The sequence below is a fragment of the Prionailurus bengalensis genome, chromosome E4 (genome assembly GCF_016509475.1).
Source record: "Prionailurus bengalensis isolate Pbe53 chromosome E4, Fcat_Pben_1.1_paternal_pri, whole genome shotgun sequence".
Lineage (NCBI taxonomy): Eukaryota > Metazoa > Chordata > Mammalia > Carnivora > Felidae > Prionailurus > Prionailurus bengalensis.
Window position 1 is genome coordinate 39610645 of NC_057360.1, and position 19036 is coordinate 39629680.

At 54.0% G+C, this 19036-nt stretch overlaps 2 protein-coding genes across 4 annotated transcripts in view; both read right to left on the reverse strand.

Moving 5' to 3' along the window:
- Nucleotides 1-6243, reverse strand: part of CACNA1S (calcium voltage-gated channel subunit alpha1 S) — a 66397-nt gene extending 60154 nt beyond the window's left edge. The window contains exons 1-2 of one of the 3 annotated variants that reach the window (XM_043569401.1): nucleotides 5976-6243; nucleotides 4120-4225 (exon numbers count right to left, since the gene is read on the reverse strand). In XM_043569401.1, the coding sequence (XP_043425336.1) occupies nucleotides 4120-4225; nucleotides 5976-6127 (258 nt within the window). In that variant the 5' untranslated portion in view covers nucleotides 6128-6243. The remainder of the gene's footprint in view (nucleotides 1-4119; nucleotides 4226-5975) is intronic. The other 2 variants (XM_043569402.1, XM_043569403.1) reach the window with 2 other exon arrangements.
- An 829-nt stretch (nucleotides 6244-7072) lies between these two features.
- Nucleotides 7073-9209, reverse strand: ASCL5 (achaete-scute family bHLH transcription factor 5). The gene has a single exon (XM_043567679.1). The coding sequence runs from the start codon at nucleotides 8311-8313 to the stop codon at nucleotides 7741-7743; it is 573 nt and encodes a 190-aa protein (XP_043423614.1). The 5' UTR covers nucleotides 8314-9209; the 3' UTR covers nucleotides 7073-7740.
- Between the last annotated feature and the right edge of the window lie 9827 nt (nucleotides 9210-19036).

Genomic DNA, 19036 nt, shown 5'->3' on the forward strand with positions numbered 1-19036 from the left:
GGGAGGACCCAGGTTTCCCCACTGACACAGAACAGGCAGAGCCGGGGGGGGGGGGTACCTCAGCACCAGTCCATCACCTGCAGCGAAAGCAGGGGGGAAGGAGATGGAGAGTAGGAGAAAGCTCCTGGAGAAGCACCCAGACCTTCCACGGGAGCCTGCTTCACAGACAAGAGTCAGGATTTCTTTCCCACAATCGGGGGTGCCAGCTGCCCCCCGACTCTGTTTGCACCCAAGTCAACCATGGGAAGCCCTTCTTGCCCCCTGACCAGCCCTGCCCCCCACCTCTCACCCATCAAATGCTCAGACCTGCAAAGCCCATTGCCCGGTGAACGTGGGCACCTGTATCTCCACGTGTCGGAAATTAAAATCACTGTGGCCCTCCCTCCCACCTCAGCCTGCTCCTCCCCCGGTGTTGCCTGTCTTGGTAAGTGATATCGCCATCTGCTCTGGCACCCACTCTGAAACCCAAGTGTCATCCTTGTCTTCTTCCCCTCCCCCATGCGTCCGGCCCTACATCCAGCAGTCACCAGGTCCCACTGAGCCGTCTCCTGTCTCTCAACGTCACCCTCTTATGCATCATGCCTCAATTCTAGTCTCCCCTGTTTCCTGCCTGGACAACTTCATGGCCTCTTCCTCCCTCTCCCTGCTTTCCGCATCGCACCGCGCTCCAGTCTACCCTCTACACGGTAGCTTGAGAGATTCTTCTAAGTCCCAAACTCCTCTCTCAATCTCTTGCCTCCAGCCCTTTGCTCATGGGGCTTCCCTGCTGAGGCTTCTATAACCTCTCCCCGCTGCCCCGACCTCTCCTCCAGGACCAGCTACGTGATCGACAGGCCCAGTGTACGAAATGAAAAACTGTAGGGCCCTTTGTCCAAAAAGTCGGAAATAAATGCCATTGAAGGTATCAAAATGCAAAGCTTTTTCCTTCCGTCCATGGTTTCTTTTTCAATCTGTCATGGTGGGTTTTGGTTTTTGGTTTTTTATTGCCTATTTAATGTTGTAAGGCACAAGGGCAAACCCTCACAGGCACTCCCGTCCTCCTCCATGACCTCCTCCAGGCTCCGCCCACCAGCCGCCAGGTTCCCCCCCACACACACCATCCAGCAGCCAGACATCCTGCGTCTCGGCCAGAGGTGGGGAAGTGGAGACAGGCATCTCCCTTCCCACGGGCTTGCTGCCTCCACCCAAGGTGGACAGGAAGGAAGCACACAAGGGTGGATGTGGCCACCTCTGCTCCAAGAGACACAGGGGATGTCTGTGTGGTTGATGTGGTTGAGGGATCAGCCACAGGCTCCACCCGGCGATCATTCACTGAATGGGCCGTGGAAACGTCCGCCCAGGGTGGGGACAGCCATTGCCATGCCCTGTCTTGAGACACCAAAGACAGACCGCATGTATCCAACCCTGACCCTGGCCCAGGGCACCAGCAGGGAGAGAATGAGCGGTGTCTGTCTTTTGAGGTGGGAAGGTGATAGGAGGTGGCAGAGGGCGAAATGTGAGTGAGACGTGGCTCCAAGCTACTTGTGCACGTACCATGATCTCACTGGTCTTCGCTCACAAAATATGGATTTAGAGATGAAATTATTTACATTTTCAGTGCTATACCCACGGATCATTAAACCCCAACCATGGGGCCCTTCTGAATGCAGGCCCCGGAGGGACTGCACAGGTCACATGCACATGAAAGTTGGCCCTGTCCTCGACCTTCACATCTCAGGGAAAACATCCCATCCTCTGGGAGGGAATAGGTCTTCCTCCGGGGCAATATCATAGTGTCCCAAACCTTATAGATTTCCCTTTTCAATTCAGACACTTGTGTAACTGGTTTAAGTATCATCATTTTAATTGGTTGAATTAATTAAGGCCTGTGAAGACAGAAACTAGGTCTACTTGGTTCCCAATCTTATCCCCAGTATGTACCAGGGATATAATGGGCACTAAATAAATATTTGTAAAATGAGTGAGAATGCTAATGAAGAATTGGTCCTTGGGACTCCCTTCTTAAAAACTATGGGTTAGGAGTGCCTGGGTGGCGCAGTCGGTTAAGCGTCCGACTTCAGCCAGGTCACGATCTCGCGGTCCGTGAGTTCGAGTCCCGTGTCGGGCTCTGGGTTGATGGCTCAGAGCCTGGAGCCTGTTTCGGATTCTGTGTCTCCCTCTCTGTCTGCCCCTCCCCCGTTCATGCTCTGTCTCTCTCTGTCCCAAAAATAAATAAACGTTGAAAAAATTAAAAAGAAAAACAACTATGGGTTATTTTGGATGACTGGGAAGTCCCTAACCTTTCTCAGATACCTACAAAAGCAGCCAATAGGGTAAGAGAGAGATAAATGTCTGATTTCCCTTCCTTCTGGTCTAACTCCTCTCATTTCCCTCCTGCTGGATTGTGTGGAGATGAACATATAATTGACAAGTAGGAGTGAGGAATCCACCGCTAGAAGCTGGCTGTGTGACTTTGAGTATCACCTACCCTCTCTGGGCTTTACCCCAAAGGGATCAGATCAGGATCCCTCACTGACTATTAATAGCCTGTCCAACTTTGACAGTTGAGGGGTATTCACTGCTTTGGAAAGGTTTCTGGTTAGTTCTTCCTCTTCCAGGTAATTTATCATCCTGTGTTTATGCACTCTAGACCTTACCCGAGGCGTTGTCACTCCAGCCCACAAGCTAAAGGGAAAGCACACAGGACTGCGTGAAATTTTTAGGACAGCCATTTTGTTTCAAGATGGAAGAGGACAGACCCGGTGAGGCGTAATTTAATAACCTCCAGAGGGCAATTTCTTTTGAAAGTAACCAACTTCTTAAGGAGTTGAAATAAAACTAAGGCCCCCAGATATGAAGTCCTGAAGAGTGGGGTGGACCCAGAGCCCTCCTAGATTCAGGAACACTGAATACTGGGCCTGCCTTGTGGAAGGCCCCTCCCAGCCTCAGTTGCAGTCCTGCCCACATTTTGTCTCACTTTCCTTCCACACGCAGGAGCTCAGAGTTTTTTCTGTTTATAGCCAAGCCCACACTTAAAATCCCAGCTTCTCGCCAGCTCAAGATAGATTCCCATGGAAACCGGCATAAAGGAGAGGCAAAGAGAAATACCTTTGTTTCAGGCCCTGGATGCATGTTAATTGCCCTCCCCCCACCTCCCCCGTGGTATAAATGCAGGAAAAAAACCTGTTGAAATGGCGGGTCCATTGTCCTGTCCCCTCGTGGGCCTGAGAGCACTGTTTCTGTGAGGGATTCCCCTAGAAGTCTTCATGCTGTTACCACATTAGCGACACAGCTGTCACAAAGGCAGGCCCTCAAGTCAGAGAGGCCTGAGTTTGAGACCCTATGGGCAGGACCTGCATGTGGGGTGGTCCCGAGCAAGGTACCCAAACTCTCTGCCTCAGTTGCCTTGTCTTTTACATGGCTTTGATGTTGTGACCTCACAGGGATACTTCTGCAGATTAGTAAGACAATAATGTAAAATATTTAGCATAGAACCTGGCATCCAGTAAGCACATGACAAATGGTAACCATGCTTACTATTATCTAGCTGTTGAGTAAAATCAGCCCTTTTACTCCCTAGGGCTCCATTTTCTCATCCATAAACCAGTGAGGCAGGGAGAAGATAGGACAAATCCCTCCTAGATCTGGCATTTTATGGTTCTGTGTTCGTGTTACTGGTGAAGGGGTGAGGAGAAAAGTGGTATAGAGGTCTAAAACGTGGTCTCTTGGGATTCCTAGACCCCACTCTCCCAGGAAGCAAGTTTCTTCTGGCTTATATTCGGGAAAGGGAAACTAGTCTTCTGCCTCCATTGCTCAGGAGCTGACCTTACTAAGCCTCAGTTTCCACATCTGTCAAATGGGACTACTTTATGGGGTTGCCGGGAGGATTTTAGAGGCTTACTCTCATCAGATGCCCAGCACAGTGCCTGGGCCCTTGCTCAGGGCTGGATGGTAATATTACAGAATCCAGAATTAGCAGGTGTACCCTGCAAAGCTCTTGAGTCACTCAGCCAGCCCTGCAGGTGGCTGGGAGCTAGACTGAGGCTCTGGCATCACCCACCAGCATGCCGTCCACCAGGGGGGCCTCCCTGAGCCTGGGGCTGCAGGCCCACAGGAGGGGGGTGGGAAGACCTGTCTTACCAGACCAAGGTTGAGAGTGTTGTTGTCATCTTCTGGCATGGGCAGGTACACAGCCAGGGCCACACAGTTGGCAAAGATGGTGAGCAAGATGATTGTCTCGAAGGGTCTGGTGCCAGGGTTAAGGAGAGCCCTCGAGTGAGGCGTGGGATTGGTGCAGTCAAGGGGACGAGAGCCCTGAAGGTCCGTCTGGACTAGGAATGTAAAGCCAGGCTGACGGGCCCATGTTGCTCCTTCCCTGCTCTCCTGCAGGTTGTACGTTCTCCTCCGGAACAGGTGACTTCCATTTAGACCTGTTGGGACCTCGAAGCTCTGGTTCCTGGCTGGGGTCTTAATGCTCTGCTGTAAGCGCCTGCCCATCCCCCAACCCTACCTGCCCTGCTCCTGAGGAGCCATGACCTTCTGAGATTCCGGCCAGACAACCTGGGGGGCCCACTCGGAGAACTGGCAAGGGAGGCTGGGGGCTGAGTATCCACAGGGCAGGACAGGGAAAGGGGAGGCTGCCGAGATAGCACCCGAGCCTTGCAGCCAGAGGAAGGACTAGATAACCCAACTGAGTCAGCAGCCCACCCCTGGGCAGCCGTGCTCATACTCGCATTCACTCACCCCTCCCTTCCAGGCTCACCCACCGCTTCTCAGGGCCGTTTTCCGGGGGGCACCCCACGCCCATTCCTTGGGGGTGAGCCGTACAGCCAACCGGATAGGCTGAGCCGTTGGAAAGCGGGTGTGGAAGGAGAGGAGGGAAAGGGAAGGAGGGGCGTGGTCAGTGGTGGAGGCGGGGACAGGTTGCGGGGTGGGAGGCACGCTTGTGGAGAAGGTCTGGACTGATAACCCCACTCTCTTCCCTCCAGTGTTTGAGAAGAGGCTGGCCACAGGGGCAGAGGCCAGCAGAGGAGGAGGCGTGGAGGAGCGGAGGTTGGAGGAGAGAGAACCCACCCGGGGAAACCCGATCTCACGGGAGACGGGCCACAGGGAGAAGCAGCGAGAGGTTCCGCGTCACCAGGTGCAGCTGTGGGGAGCAGAGCTGACGCCGACCCCAACTATTCCAACCGGCCCCATGTTGTTCTTATCTTTCCAATTATCCCTTATTCTCCTTTCTTCTAGGGAACAGCTGGTGGGAGCCTAGTCTTCCAGAACCCTACAGAAATATTTCAAATATTCCTGACCTCTCTCTGAGAAGGCACTTGACATAGCCCCTCCCCCCAACCTTCCTCCCTTCCCCAAATAACCCAGATATTTTCACCGGTCTTCCCCTCAGAGCTACTGCAAACATAGAAAGGGATCGCAAGTCCCTGGCCCCAGGCTGGTATGTCTGAGCTAAAACTGCCAGGCCTCTTAGCCACTGCCGGGAGCCCCTCACAGCAGCCCTTTGTTCAAGGCCATTTCTCCCCCAACTCCAGCCCCAACCAGCCTCCCCTCACCCAGCAATCTCTTTGCTTTCACACTCTCCCACCAAGGGGGAGAATTTTCTTACAGAGGCCGCCACTTTTTTCTCTCCTAGCCTGTATCAAAATGAGACTGTTGCTTCAAACCCCGCAGGGGAGCCCCATGACAATGTGACTTGGGCACACCTGTGAACCGCCCCTCCCCCAACCCTGGCTCCTGTTGTAGATGGTCCTAGGGCTGTCACTGGGCCTTGGGTGGTGCACTCCCTTCCCCCTCCCTTCCCCCTGCCGCTCCCTTCCCCCTCAACTGAAGGCTTCCTTCCCAAAGGCTCCTTATGTCATTCTGTGGAGTCCGCCCCATCTCCAAGCCCCCAGTCTCCCCGGCCCCCAATCTCGTGATCTGTGCCCATACCCGGTCTCCCTCTCCCACATTACACACGCTCTCCCTGATACCCTGGGGACCCTAAAGGATACTTCCATTCCACGATGTTGATGCAGGCCTTCCTCAGGGGGTTCTGGAGGGTCAAGCAGAACAAGGCCCGGGGTGGCCTTGGCAGAATCTCAGGAACGGGCTTCTTGGGCTGTTTCTTCCTCAGGCCCTCATCCTGGGGTGAGGATGGCTCCATGGCTCCCCTGGCAGTCTCGCCGTCTCCAGTTCCCCCACCCCGCTGCCCGCTCCTCCCTGTGTCCCCAGCGCCCCAGCCTTGGGGACTGGACCGGCTGAGCCTGCTGGGCCAAGCGTGCCCTGCTGAGCCAGCCGTGGGCGTGGGCAGGAGGATTACTCCCCCTGCTCCCAGCAAGTAAAATTAGCCTCCGCTCGGCTCCCCGCTGCCTGGCCTGAGCTCCTGAGGCCAGGCAGCTGTCATTCCTTCCCAGCCCAGCCAGTGACATCCCAATACGTCCCTGAGGAGGTTGGTAGGGGGGTGGCGGAAGGAACTTTCACACGGGCCTGGGATGGGGGTGGCGGGCGACAGGATGGAGGGCTTCGAGGCTGGGGCAATCGAGGGTTCAAGAAGGGGATGGCCTATGATGGGGAGCCCCGAACTTCAGACTGGCTCCCTGCTGCCAAGATTAGTACCCCACCCCCCACCTCGCTCCCTAGCCCCTTGACACCGTCCAGAAAAGGTGCTGGGTGGCCTAGTTCGGCACGACTACACCGCACCCCCTCCCATCTCAGTCCCTGCAGCTAGAGGTCAGTCCCCCCCACCCCATGCACACCCCATGTCAGGGAAAGCTAACGCCTCCACACTGGGGTGGAAGGCTCCCCGGAAGAACCTTGAACATGAACGCTTCAGGCACAGCCCCTGCGGCACTGTGCAGAGACTGTGCACCTCGTCCGCTTCTCCCCCAAGCCCTCAGCGCCTAACTGCACAAGGGTTGTGTCTCATGCCTGGGACTCTGGCCCGGCCCAGATACCGTCCCTGGTATACACAAAGCTCTGTCAATGTTAGTTGAATGCACGAGCTAACAGAACACCCCACACCGCCCACAGGAAGTGCTCCGAGCTGCCAATGGGAATGCGAGAGGGGCACCAAAGCACGTGGGGGTAGACAATGAGCTGGAATCACAAAACCCAACAAATCTTTTATTTAGCCTCTTGGTACAAACACTGTGCCATATGGTCCCCCTGCCCACAGAGGGATACAGGCTGAAGGGAAAAAACACAGTCCTCACACAACCTGGAGGGGGGGGGGGGGTGGGAAGTATGAAAAGGCTACACCAGGAGGTTAGGGCTGGGGGTGGATCCTAGCCCTCCATCAGGGAAGCCAGAGGGCACCACCAAGGCCCCCTCTGGGCTTCTTCCCAAGTCTGATCTCGATCTCGGCCGACGGCAAGCAGTAGTCTGGCCTCCGCCGTGGCCTCTGGGTTCCTCTCGGGGTGGGGTGGGAGGCGGGGGTGGCAAGCCAGCTCCCAAAGTGGACGCTAGTGTTTGAGGCCATCTCGTGGACGGCAAGGGCACGGCTCATCCAAACCAAAGACCGGCTGGCCTCCTAGGGAGTCGTAGACACAGGGTTGCGCCTGTGGCGACAGAGGACGGGGCAGGGCCACCACGGCGGGTTATGCACCACCCCGCCGCGGGCTGAAGCAGAGACGGAGACCCATCCAGGGACGGCCGTCCCGGGCTGCCCTCCTGAGGCCTGGAGCGGGCGCGGCGCGCACCCGCAACTTCCCTGGGCCCGGCGCCCTCACTGCTCCGACGGGGCTCCTCCGGTCTCTGTGGTGCCCGCTCTATCCCAGATCAGTGGCTGGATTCCTCCGACTCAAAGAAAGGCGAGGAGGAGAAGCAGGAAGACTCGGACGACTCGGGCACCAGGGAGGCGGGCCCCCGGGCCTCGCCGTCGCCCGGGCAGTCGGACGGGGAGCCCGCGGGCTGCGCGCCGTCGGGGGCCGCGCTCAGCAGCTCCTGCAGGTACTTGATGTAGCGGATGGCGGCGCGCAGGGTCTCCACCTTGCTGAGCCGCTTCTCCGCCAGGGCGCCCGGGAGGTGGCCGCGGAGGCGCGCGTAGCCCTCGTTGACGCACTTGACCCGCTGCCGCTCGCGCTCGTTGCGCTTCTGGATGAAGGCGGGCTCGAAGGGGTAATCGTACACCCCGAAAGCACCGGGGAAGGGCACGTAGGGGAACACGCCCGCGTAGGCGTCGTAATACTGCGGCTCGGCCGGGCCTGGGTACAGCAGCAAGGGCACGTTGCCCAGGGGCTCGGCGGGGGGCAGGGGCGCCCGGCGCGGAGGGGGCACGACGCCCAACTGCATGCAGCTGGGGGGCGCCAGGGACCGCCGGTCCACCAGGGTCCGGCAGAAGTTATTGTTCATGGTGCCCGCGTGGAGCTGGACCCAGAGTGAGACCCTCCCCGGGAATCGCCCCCGCCTGGGGTCTGCACCGTCCTGACCACGGGGACGAGTCACATCGCCAGCCACGGCCCTGGGGTACGAGGATTGGTTAGGGCTTCTCTTTGCCCTGTGGGATGGCCTCCGAGGTGTCCCAAACACCAGTCATCGTTGCGGCCTAGCGGGGCTCCTCGCAGGGACTCAGCAGGCACCCTCTCCAGTCCAGTAGTGGCGCTGCACAACTCTGGGGACCCCTGCCCTCTTCCGGGGCGCCCATGAGGGCAGGACGGCAGACCTCTGCACCCCGCCCCCTCCTGAGCCCAGCATGCGCACCTCCCGCGGGCACTAACCCTGGGGCTCCATTCTGGTTCTTGTTCCTCACGGCCTTGGGGATCCCCCGGCTGCCTGGGCTGCAAACCGCCGGCTGCTGTTAGGAGTGTGCCCGCTCAGCTCAGGGACATGTTTCTAAAGAAGAGGAGAGTGAACACATCAGTTAGGAAAGGCTTTCTATGATGGGCTTCTTTGTGTTACCCCCATCCTCAAAGGGGATGTAAGCACTATGAGGGGAGGCAGTGTGGCTGCTGAAGACGATATACGGAGAGCAGGGTTCAGCCCTGCGTTCATCCCTTCATGGTTGGGGGGGCCTCTCTGGGTCATGGTTTCCACATGTGGAAATTTAAATATCCCTCACTGGAGGTTAATAATATGGGGGAATCAAATGAGAAAAAATATACCAAAAAACCCCACAAAACAAACAACCCTGGGCCTGGCTTATAAAAAGTGTCCAATGACCCTACAATCCAGCAATCACACTAGTAGGTATTTACCTAAAGAACACAAAAATACAATTCAGAGGGATAGGTGCACCAGATATATATATCAGTATTATCTACAATAGTCAAATTATGGGGAAAGCCCAAGTGTCCATTGATAGATGCATGGATAAAGAAGATACACACACACACACACACACACACACACACACACACACACTGGAATATTACTCGGGCACAAAAAAGAACGACATCTTGCCATTTGCAACAACATGGATGGATCTAGGGAGTATAATGCTACATGAGATCAGTCAGAGAAAGACAGATGCCATATGGTTTCACTCATGTATGGAATTTAAGAAACAAAACAAACAAAGGGACAGAGAGAGAGAAGAGCAAAGTAAGAAAGAGACTCTTAGCTATAGAGACAAAACTGACAGTTACCACAGGGGGGTGGTTGGGGGATGGGTGAAATAGGTGATGGGGATTAAGGAGGGCACTTGTGATGAGCACCGGGTGTAGTATGTTAACTCACTGGAATTTAAATAGAAACTTTTTTATTTGTTTATTTTTAATGTTTTTATTTATTTTTGAGAGAGAGAGACAGAGAATGAGCTGGGGAGGGGCAGAGAGAGGGAGACACAGAATCCAAAGCAGGTTCCAGGCTCTGAGCTGTCAGCACAGAGCCCGACACGGGGCTTAAACCCACAGACTGTGAGATCACGACCTGAGCCGAAGTCGGATGCTTAACCGACTGAGCCACCCAGGTGGCCCACACTTGCTCATCTTTGTCCTTCATTAGGTCCCAACTCTGTCCCCAGTGAGTTCTGCCCTCCATGCTGAATGAAAACCAGGAAAACTCAACAGCGATTCCAAGCGCCATGGAGACTTGCATCTGCTCTCAAAAGCGGAAGCAACTGTGTCAGACATCAGGACAGATTCACATATTCCTTCCCTGCCCACCAGCCTTTCAGGGCTTCCCCCTCCTTTGTTCTAGAAAACCTCTCTCAAACAGACTCCCAGCTTTATCAGGACCACTCTCTGCTCATTCCTGACCTCACTCCTTGGCTTCTACTGACTGATCTTGGGACCCATCTCACACCTTTCTTGATTTTCCCCATCCCCGCCGTACTTTTGAGGGAGCTCCTGCCCCTGCTGACGGCCGGAGCTTAGCAGCCCCCAGCGCGGACTTTCGGGGCTGTGCCTTCTGAGTCTTCAAGCAGACTGTAAGCCAGCAGAGGGCAAGGGCTTGGCCTTTCATTCTTACATAATGAAAGCGTATACAACAGCTTCTTGCCCAGTGTTGGGTACATAACGGAGCTGACAATCAGTTGCTAGCGGTGCCCTTTTTTGGTAAAACCATGGGATCCAGGCTAGACTCTCCCACGTGACCCCCGTCTCTTCGTATTTGATTTAATTCATTCAAGTTTCATTTTGATAGAGGTCAGTTTCTGTACCTCGAATGACAATTTCCGTAAATAGAACTTCGTATCTATTTGTGTTGACTCGATATCCGATAACTTACTTTCCTCACACACTGTTTACGTTCTTCGTAAAACTCTGCAGAGAAGTGACTCAAACAAGAAACCTCCCGGCTTGATGTTCTGGAGCCAGTTCTGTCTTTACCGTGAGGAAAGAGCGGAGAGCCTGGGAGGGAGCCTGGGCGAGAACACGCCTGCCTGCACGTGCGCTGTGCTCCACCCCTTCTGCCATCGGACTCCGCCCTCCCCCCCCCCCCCCCCCCCCCCCCCCCCCGCCGCAAACTGGGACACAGAAGTATCACTGAGAGGCAAGACCTTCATGCGGGCAGCGCCGCTTTACCCAGGGCCTCGTGTACGCTAGGGGCCGCTCTAGGCGCTGGGATAGGGCGGCGAACACGTGAACACGGCAGTGACGTAATGGTAATGATAGTTCTACCTGGTATTTATTATTTATGATGTGCAAGGCACCATGCTAGGCGCTTTCCATGAATCATCCCCTTTAACTCCTACACCATTCTCATGAGGTCGGTGCTAGAATCGACCAGTATTGGGGGGGGGGGGGAGGGGGGATGGAGGCTCATAAACGTTAAGGTACTGCCCGAGTTTCCACAGTGAGTAATTTCATAAACTAACAAGTGCTAAATGACCATACCCTTCTTCATGCTTCTTCCCTCACTCCTTCCCCCAGGATTTCCCCCAGTGGCTTCACATTTGAACCAAAAGATCTCAGAGGGGCTTGCTCTAACCTAACACTAGTGTCTTTTTTTTTTTTTTAAGTAGGTTTCACGCCCCGTGCAGAGCCCAGCGTGGGGCTTGAACTCATGACCCTGAGACCAAGACCTGAGCTGAGATCAAGAGTCAGACGCTGAACCGACTGAGCCATCCAGGCAATCCGGAGTATCTTATTAAATTATGATTCCTGTTGGAGGAGATGTCCCACTGCAGATTTGAATAATCCTGCTGTGACTGAACTTCTGCTCTGGTGACAGAGGTTCCGCAGGTCACCTTGGGAAGGTAACTCCCCCTTGAGGATATTCTCCAAGGGTAGCCATGAAGCTCTGTTGGGAAGGCAAGAATTGGGATGTAATCAGGCTGAGTCAAGCATCAGGAGCTGTACTCCAGGAAACCTGATAAAGACCCTTGCCTGAGCTTAGACAACCTGGATAGTGGGATGGTCCTCACTCAAAGGTCTGCAGCCTGGGCAGGATGCGGTCAGCAGCGGGGAGGAAACTAACCCTTCCGCGGAGTTCACTCGGCGGGGCAGAACCGTGTGTTAACAGTGCCCCCGTGTGGCGAGGAGAAGCAATGGCAGTGGTTGATTGATGAAATTCCAGGTCAGGACCTCCTGAGCGTTTTAACTAACTGCCTGCTCTAAGTCTCCGCTGGGAACTGTGTTTCCAGGTCTTTGGGAAATTTAAGGAGGAGGGAAGACCCCCCCACCCCCACCCCCATGAAGACTCACTCAGTTTTCTGTTAAGATATACTAAATTCTCTTCCTGAGTTTGTGGATCAATTCACATTACTTAAACTTCTGTTATGTACAATATGTATATCGAGCCCCGCATCGGGCTCTGTGCTTACAGCTCAGAGCCTGGAGCCCGCTTCGGATTCTGTGTCTTCCTCTTTCCCTGCCCCTCCCCTGCTCATTCTCTGTCTCTCTCTGTGTCAAAAATAAATAAAAACATTAAAAAAATTTTTTAATTAAACACATTTTGTTATTTGTTTTGAACAGAAACTTGCACATTGTGTCAGTATTAGACAACTCGCTAGATAGAAGTGTGGTTCTGAAGTCAGTAGAGGCACTGCCCCTCCCCCCATGTTAGCTGTAGTGGTGACTACTGGATGGGTTAATTTCAACCAACCCATAGATTGCTTTAAGCAGCCACAAAACAGCACCCGTGGGCAACGCTGTCCACTTTCCAAAGGGGTGCTGGCTCCTGTCTGGGACTGAGGGCACTCCTCGCCCCTGGCACCCCCACTCCTCACAGTTCTGCCCCACTCTGGTTTATTTTCACCCCGGCACAGCGGGGCAGATGTGCAGGGCAAGAGGTACCTGATATTTTTCCATGAAGCTTACCTCATGACGTGAGCATACCGAGCTTCCCCCTTTAGGACCACGATACGTTCACATTGTACCCTGCATGGCTGCTTTGTTAAGGGCCAGCAGGACTCCAAACCCTCAAATCCAACTTGCAGTAGAAGAAGTTGCCAGTGGGGGTGTCCTGGGCTTCCCTCCCAAAGTCTTGCTGTTCCAATTGTGCAGCGTGCAGCGTTTGCCCCTCCGGTAGCACCTCCTTGTTGTCACGTGCTTCCAGAGGCTCTAATGTCACAAGTCCCAGGGATGACACATTGTTACAGCATCTTGCTGATGGCTTCATGAGCATCGCCTGCCGACCCCTGTCCCAGCCCCCTCCCAAGCCACTGAGTCTAGTGGCTACTCATTCTCCCACTTTCCCTCATGCTGGACTCTCGGTGGCCCACGGACAGCCAGCGGGCTCTCTCCCTGGAGCACATCCCGACGCCACCTCCTGACCAGGTTGTAAACTATAAGTGGAGGAACTCCTGTCTTATACTTCATTAAAAAAAAAAAAAAAGTTTATTTTTGAGAGAGAGTGTGAGTGGGGGAGGGGCAGAGAGCGAGGAGGACAGAGGACCCGATGCAGGCTCCGCGCTGACAGCAGAGATCCCGATGCGGGGCTTGAACTCACGAACTGTGAGATCATGCCCTGAGCTGAAGTCAGATGCTCAACCGACTGCGCCACCCAGGCGCCCCTATACTTCATTTTTAAGACAATAGCATATGCTCAACAAATGTTTGTTGATCGACACTGGGAATCCCCGGGGAGGGCCGAGCCATCATTTATCAAACAAGGGGAGATGTGAACTTCCTTTTGGAAGTTTTTAGACCGGTTAAAGAACAGCTTCTCTCACTGTCTTCACTGGGAGTGGAGCCGGAGGTGGGAGTCGGAGGTCAGAAATTGGCTGAGCGTAGAACCCATGGCTGCAGCGGCAGCTTTGGGGACAGGGAGTTCACGGTCCCCGGCTTCTTCTACCACTCTCAGAGATTCCTACAGTTGATAAACCCACCATGGTGCCTTTGAGCCCCTGAGCCAAGACTTCTTCCAGAGCCTGCCACCCTCTGCGGCCAAAACCTGGGAGAATTTATAAGGAAACCAAGCACTTAAAATGACAGAGGGAGGACCTGGCTGACTCAGTCGGTGGAACATGTGACTCTCAATCTCAGGGTCGCGAGTTCGAGCCCCACGTCGGGCATAGAGATTAGTTAATTAAAAAAAAACAACAACACATTTTAAGTGACGGAACTGTTTGGCCTTGTGCTGTCATCTTGCACATCTCCTGGCCGTCAGCAAGGTGGTCACTAAAACTTTTCCCCAAAGGGCTCCGTGGTCAAATACTTTCAGAAATGCAGCCCCCTTTATTCCCTTTCTTGGAGATTCTCAAGATGCATTGACATCCCAGAGAAAGCCCTACAGCAAAGAAAGCCATTTTTGGTTAACGCAGAAATTCCCAAATGACCTCAGAGAACTTTTTCCCTCATTTCAGGGAATTCAACGATAAAATCTCCAGAATAAATATGTACTTTTTTCTTTTTGGATAAGAAATTTCATAATATCCCTTGGGAGTCTGTCTTATAGACTGTAACTCTTTTTTTTTAATTTATTTTTGAGGGAGAGAGAGAGAGAAGTAGTGGGGGAGGCGCAGAGAGAGAGGGAGACACAGAATCTGAAGCAGGCTCCAGGCTCTGAGCTGTCAGCACAGAACCTGACGTGGGGCTCGAACTGTGAGTTCATGACTTGAGCCGAAGTCGGACGCTTAACCGACTGAGCCACCCAGGTGCCCTTGGCCTGTAACTCATTCTAGAAAGATAACCTCACCACTCCCACCATATGCATATGCAACACCCCCCAAATACATGTGTAACATACATAATCATTTCAGTATCTCACTGCTGTCACACTGGGTCTGACCAAAGAGGAGGGGGACAGCCAGGCCGGTGACCACATGCCCACATGGTGCCTTCGGAGGGTTAGACACTCTGGTGCCTTATGCTCTAAGCAGATACAGGGTGCGTGCAGGCTGATTTCAGCCCCTCTGGCCCCTCGGCCTGCACTGGACAAGGCAGGGCCACGGTGGCCTCAGCCCCAGAGCTGCCTAGCCTCACACTGCCCGCCATGCCATCCTTCCTGCCTCCCGTTTTGGAAAGCTCTGTTTGCCCCTGAGCAAACTGTCTGCACCACTTTCAGCAAATAGAACAGCACTGCAGAGCTTTGGCATGGGCTGACGGAGCCCCGTGCTCCAGCATGGCATCACTCTGCTGAGAATCTCAAAGAAGAGGAAAGGAGTGGAGAAGGGAAGCCTAATGTGGGGTAGGTGCCTTCTGATGTCTGATACTTTGCCTGCTGGTCTGCTCTCCCTGTCTTGGGTGACCCTCATGCCAGAGAAGAGGTAGGTATTATTGTTTCCATTTACAGAAGAGGAAACTGAGGCTCAGAGAGGCTAAGAGAGCGCCTCAGTGGCGCACAGCTTGCGTGCAACTTACCGGGGTCTGGTCAGGTTGATGCATGAGGACCTTCTTGGCTAGGCAGGGGTCCCCAACTTTGTTGGAGGAGGACGATCATTATGGGATCTCCTGGGGGCCAGAGTCAAGTGAGGGGCTTGGTCCTTCCTACTTCCCTGGACTGTGACCCGGTATTTGCTTGGGGGGGTCACAGGAAGATGCTGTTGGAGGCACCTGCTTCGACTTCCTAGGAGTATCAGGCTCCCAGCCTCCTGCTGGGAGGAAAACCCCAGAGCACCCCAACTCCAGGAGTTCCCGAGAGAGGTGGCCAGACACGTGGGAGAGCACAGACTTTCACCCTGGACTGAATCCTGGCTCTACACTCACCGGTTGAGCAGCCTCAGGCCAGATAGTGATTTCTAGAAGCCTCAGCTTCCGCATCTGGAGAAAGGGGGCAATAATATCTATCTCGGGGGTTACTGTAGAGATAAAGGTAATGTGCCTTAGTCACGTGGCACCCAATAGGAATGGCATTACCGGAAGCTGGTATCGTCAGTAAGGCAGGGCGACCTTGGGAAGAGCTTCTAGAAGCTCTAAGGTCCCTGGATACGTCTGCAAAAGGCCCAAAACAGCGTGTGCCGTTCTCCAACATCGTGACTGGACACAGCGCTGATGCCCACCTCAAACAGCTTCCCACAGTCGCATCTGTCCTGATAGAAGCCCAGAAGGAAAAGTCTGTACCCAGGGCTTGATTTTGTTTCTCAAGTCTTTGGAGGAACAGGGTAACCGACTTCACATAACTCTCTACAGAAGCTGGATGTAGTTAGCGCGTGTCCTACTGCCTGTCAATTCACCCACCAAACGTCTTCTGAGCTCCTTCCAGGAAGCCTGCTCTGGGCTGGGGCTCAGCACAGGACAGCCACAACGGCTGTCCCCAGTGCGGCAGGGGAAAAGGACTGCGTGTGAGCAACAGTGCCCATCGCACACCTAGCACTTTCCTATGTGCCGGACCCGTCTCTAGGTGCGCTCTCATACAGCCCTGGGAGGGCAGCACTGACAGTAGCCTGGGTTACAGGTGAGGACGACAAGGCTCAGAGAGGTTAAGCCACTTGCCCAAAGTAACACAGCTGGTACAGGACAGAGTTGAGACTCACATCCAGGGATCTGGGCTCCTGAGTAAGCCCCGCTCACTGTTGTGCTCATAAGGAGAAATACCACCAGAAAGGGAAAAGCAAAAGGAGTTGCGAGTTGAAGATAAAGACTCACGGCATGAGGTTAAGGAAAACGCACCATGAGACCATCTCAGGTTTGCTCCGGACTTCCCGGAACTGGGATGTGTGGACAGTAATGTCTGCCTGGTCTGTTTGGTGATCAAATGGGTAAGTTTGTAAAATCACTTTGTAAACTGTAAAGTTCCAGACAAGTGTAAAAGGATTGTAATCATTAGGTTTGCGACTGCCATTTTAAAAGAAGTGGCCGCCGGGGCGCCTGGGTGGCTCAGTCAGTTAAGCGTCCGACTCTTGATTTCGGCTCAGGTCATGATGCCAGCGTTGAGGGAGAGAGTCTAAAGCTGGGCTGTGTGCTGAAAGTGAGGAGTCTGCTTGGGATTTTCTCTTTCTCTCCCTCTCTCTCTGTCTCTCCACCCCTCACCCCCCCCCCAAATACATATTTTTTAAAAAAATAAATAAAAATAAAAGACGCAGCCACCAATCAGGTACCACCTCTCTGTATACGGTGGAAGGGTGAGAGCTAAGGGGTCAGAAAGATTTCTCAAATATGCTTTCAAGCCTGCAATGAACTTTGGGAAAAACCCATTCTTGCATTCATCACCAAGGGACCCACTAGATTGACCTTCAGAAACAGTGACTGCTCCTCAGGAGCCATTGAGAGCTTAGAATTCCGAGCACGGCTGGACCAGAGAACAACAGCTAACTTGTCCATGAGATTTCCTCCAGGTCAGCCACTGTTGTAAATGACACAGATACGTGTGCTTGCTTGCACACACACATGCACACACACATACATATGGCCAGTGACTGAATCCTCACTACAAGGCAGGAACTGTTATTATCCTTATTTTGCAGATAGGAAACTGAAGCACAGAGAGGTCAAGTAACTTTCCTAAGGGCACACAGCTGATTAAATGTTAAACTTGGCATTTGAGAGAAACTGGCATACGCCTTGGGACTGGTTAGCCATCATCATTCTGTCCAAGGAGGAGTCTTTTTTAACAGTCTAAGAGAATGAGGAAAAACTAAAATTCAAGAGAGAGAAAGACTGTTCTAGTCATTTCTCTTTCTACCCACACTCTCACCTCTCCCTGCCCCCTGCTGTCAGTTACACCCAAAACAGGGAGGAAAGAAGCCACAGCCTAGAAGCCAGGACATCTAAGACTCATCTGGATCCAAAGCTACCAGTAAGTGCTAATGTGATTCAGTGGGCAAATCTTACCAAGAGATAAAGCTGCTCCTTCCCTAGCCTTCAGGGAAACAGCTCAGAGGAGTCCAACAACCTCATGGTGGGGGTGAGGGTCGGTGGGGAGGGTGGTGTTAGGGTCGCAGGAGGGCAGCTGGGGAATGAAAGGCCAAGGGAAGGGACGCTCGCCAAAATTCTGTTGGGAGCCCAGTATATAACCCGATTCTCGGTTAACAGAATACTGACTGCTTCCAAATGCAAGTTACTCTGATTCCTGTTCCGATCGTGGCCAGCACAGACTAAGTGCTCAAGGGTGTTTCTGAAGCCATGCTAATTTCAGAGACAAGAACCGGGGAAGGAAAATCACCCTGTGGAGGCATGGTGAGCGCAAACCAGGCGATTGCGCAGAAGAGCTCTGACCGGGAGACTGCGAACCGAGCCCAGCTTCCCTTGATGGGGAACAGTCGGCTACAGGCTGGGTATGTGGGCTGAGGGGGCGCCACCGAGGACGCCCCCCAGGGCTCTCCCGAGTCACCCCCTCAGCCGTTAGTGTGGCTGTCTCCTCTCTGGGCCTCCTGCCGTGGGCCTAGCACCAACCTCAGGCAGAGAACTGGTCTTTGGAGCCCGTATCATTGCTGACTAGGGGAACAGAGGAAAAAGAGATTCTCACCCCCTTCACCACAAAGAAAGTCACCCTTGGGGGCGATGGGTATTTTCCTGGGTAAAAAATCCCTGAGGGCCGCAGAGCAAAAGTCTGAGGTTTCCTGAGGCCCCTCCCAATCACGGAATCAGAGAGTTTGTAGGTGGGAAGTGACCCTGCTTCAGGGCCCCGGGAACATGGCATCTCCTTGGTCTGCGATGACGGAGGGGAAGAGAGGTAATGTTGTTTGCATTGCCGATGCTTCAGGTGTTGGACCTCACTGCCGTCAGAGTGTCCCTGTGAGGAAGTGTCCCACTCCACAAGGAGGAAGCCAGGGCCCGTGTGGCCAGATCAGACAGTGGCCCTGTCTCCTCACCTCCTCACCCCAGGTCCCTCTCCTGGTGGCTGAGGTCCTCACGGCTCCCTCCACGTCCAATCCCCAGGCTTCTCCGATCTGTCTCTCTCATTCACGCACTTAGCCACGTTTCAGACAGAGTTCGTGCTCTCTGCATCTTGTCAAGACTTGGCATCCAACCAGAGACTCTGGGGCTGGCCAACCGTGGCTTGGGATCCTGGCTTTGACACTTCCCAGCTACAGTGGCGTGAGCCACCCTGTTGGATTTTCTCTTCTGTGGTGGGGGACGGCTGTGACACTCCCTCCCTAGGGTTACCGTGTAGTTGCAGGAGGTCGCGGGCGCGAGCTTCTTTTGTGCAAGCGCTCAGTCCACATCTCTGCAGCTGCTGCCACTGGGGACGGCAGCTGGTGTCGGGCTCCCATCCCGCCCCACACAGACCCTCTAGAGGCGCAGAGCCAGACTCATCCTCTAAAACCTTATTTTGATTATGTTGCCCCCTCCTCCATAGGCGACTTACAGCTCTT

Bases quoted from the DNA above. Each gene is read 5' to 3' on its own strand.
- ASCL5 (XM_043567679.1), bottom strand. From the start codon at position 8,313: ATGAACAATAACTTCTGCCGGACCCTGGTGGACCGGCGGTCCCTGGCG.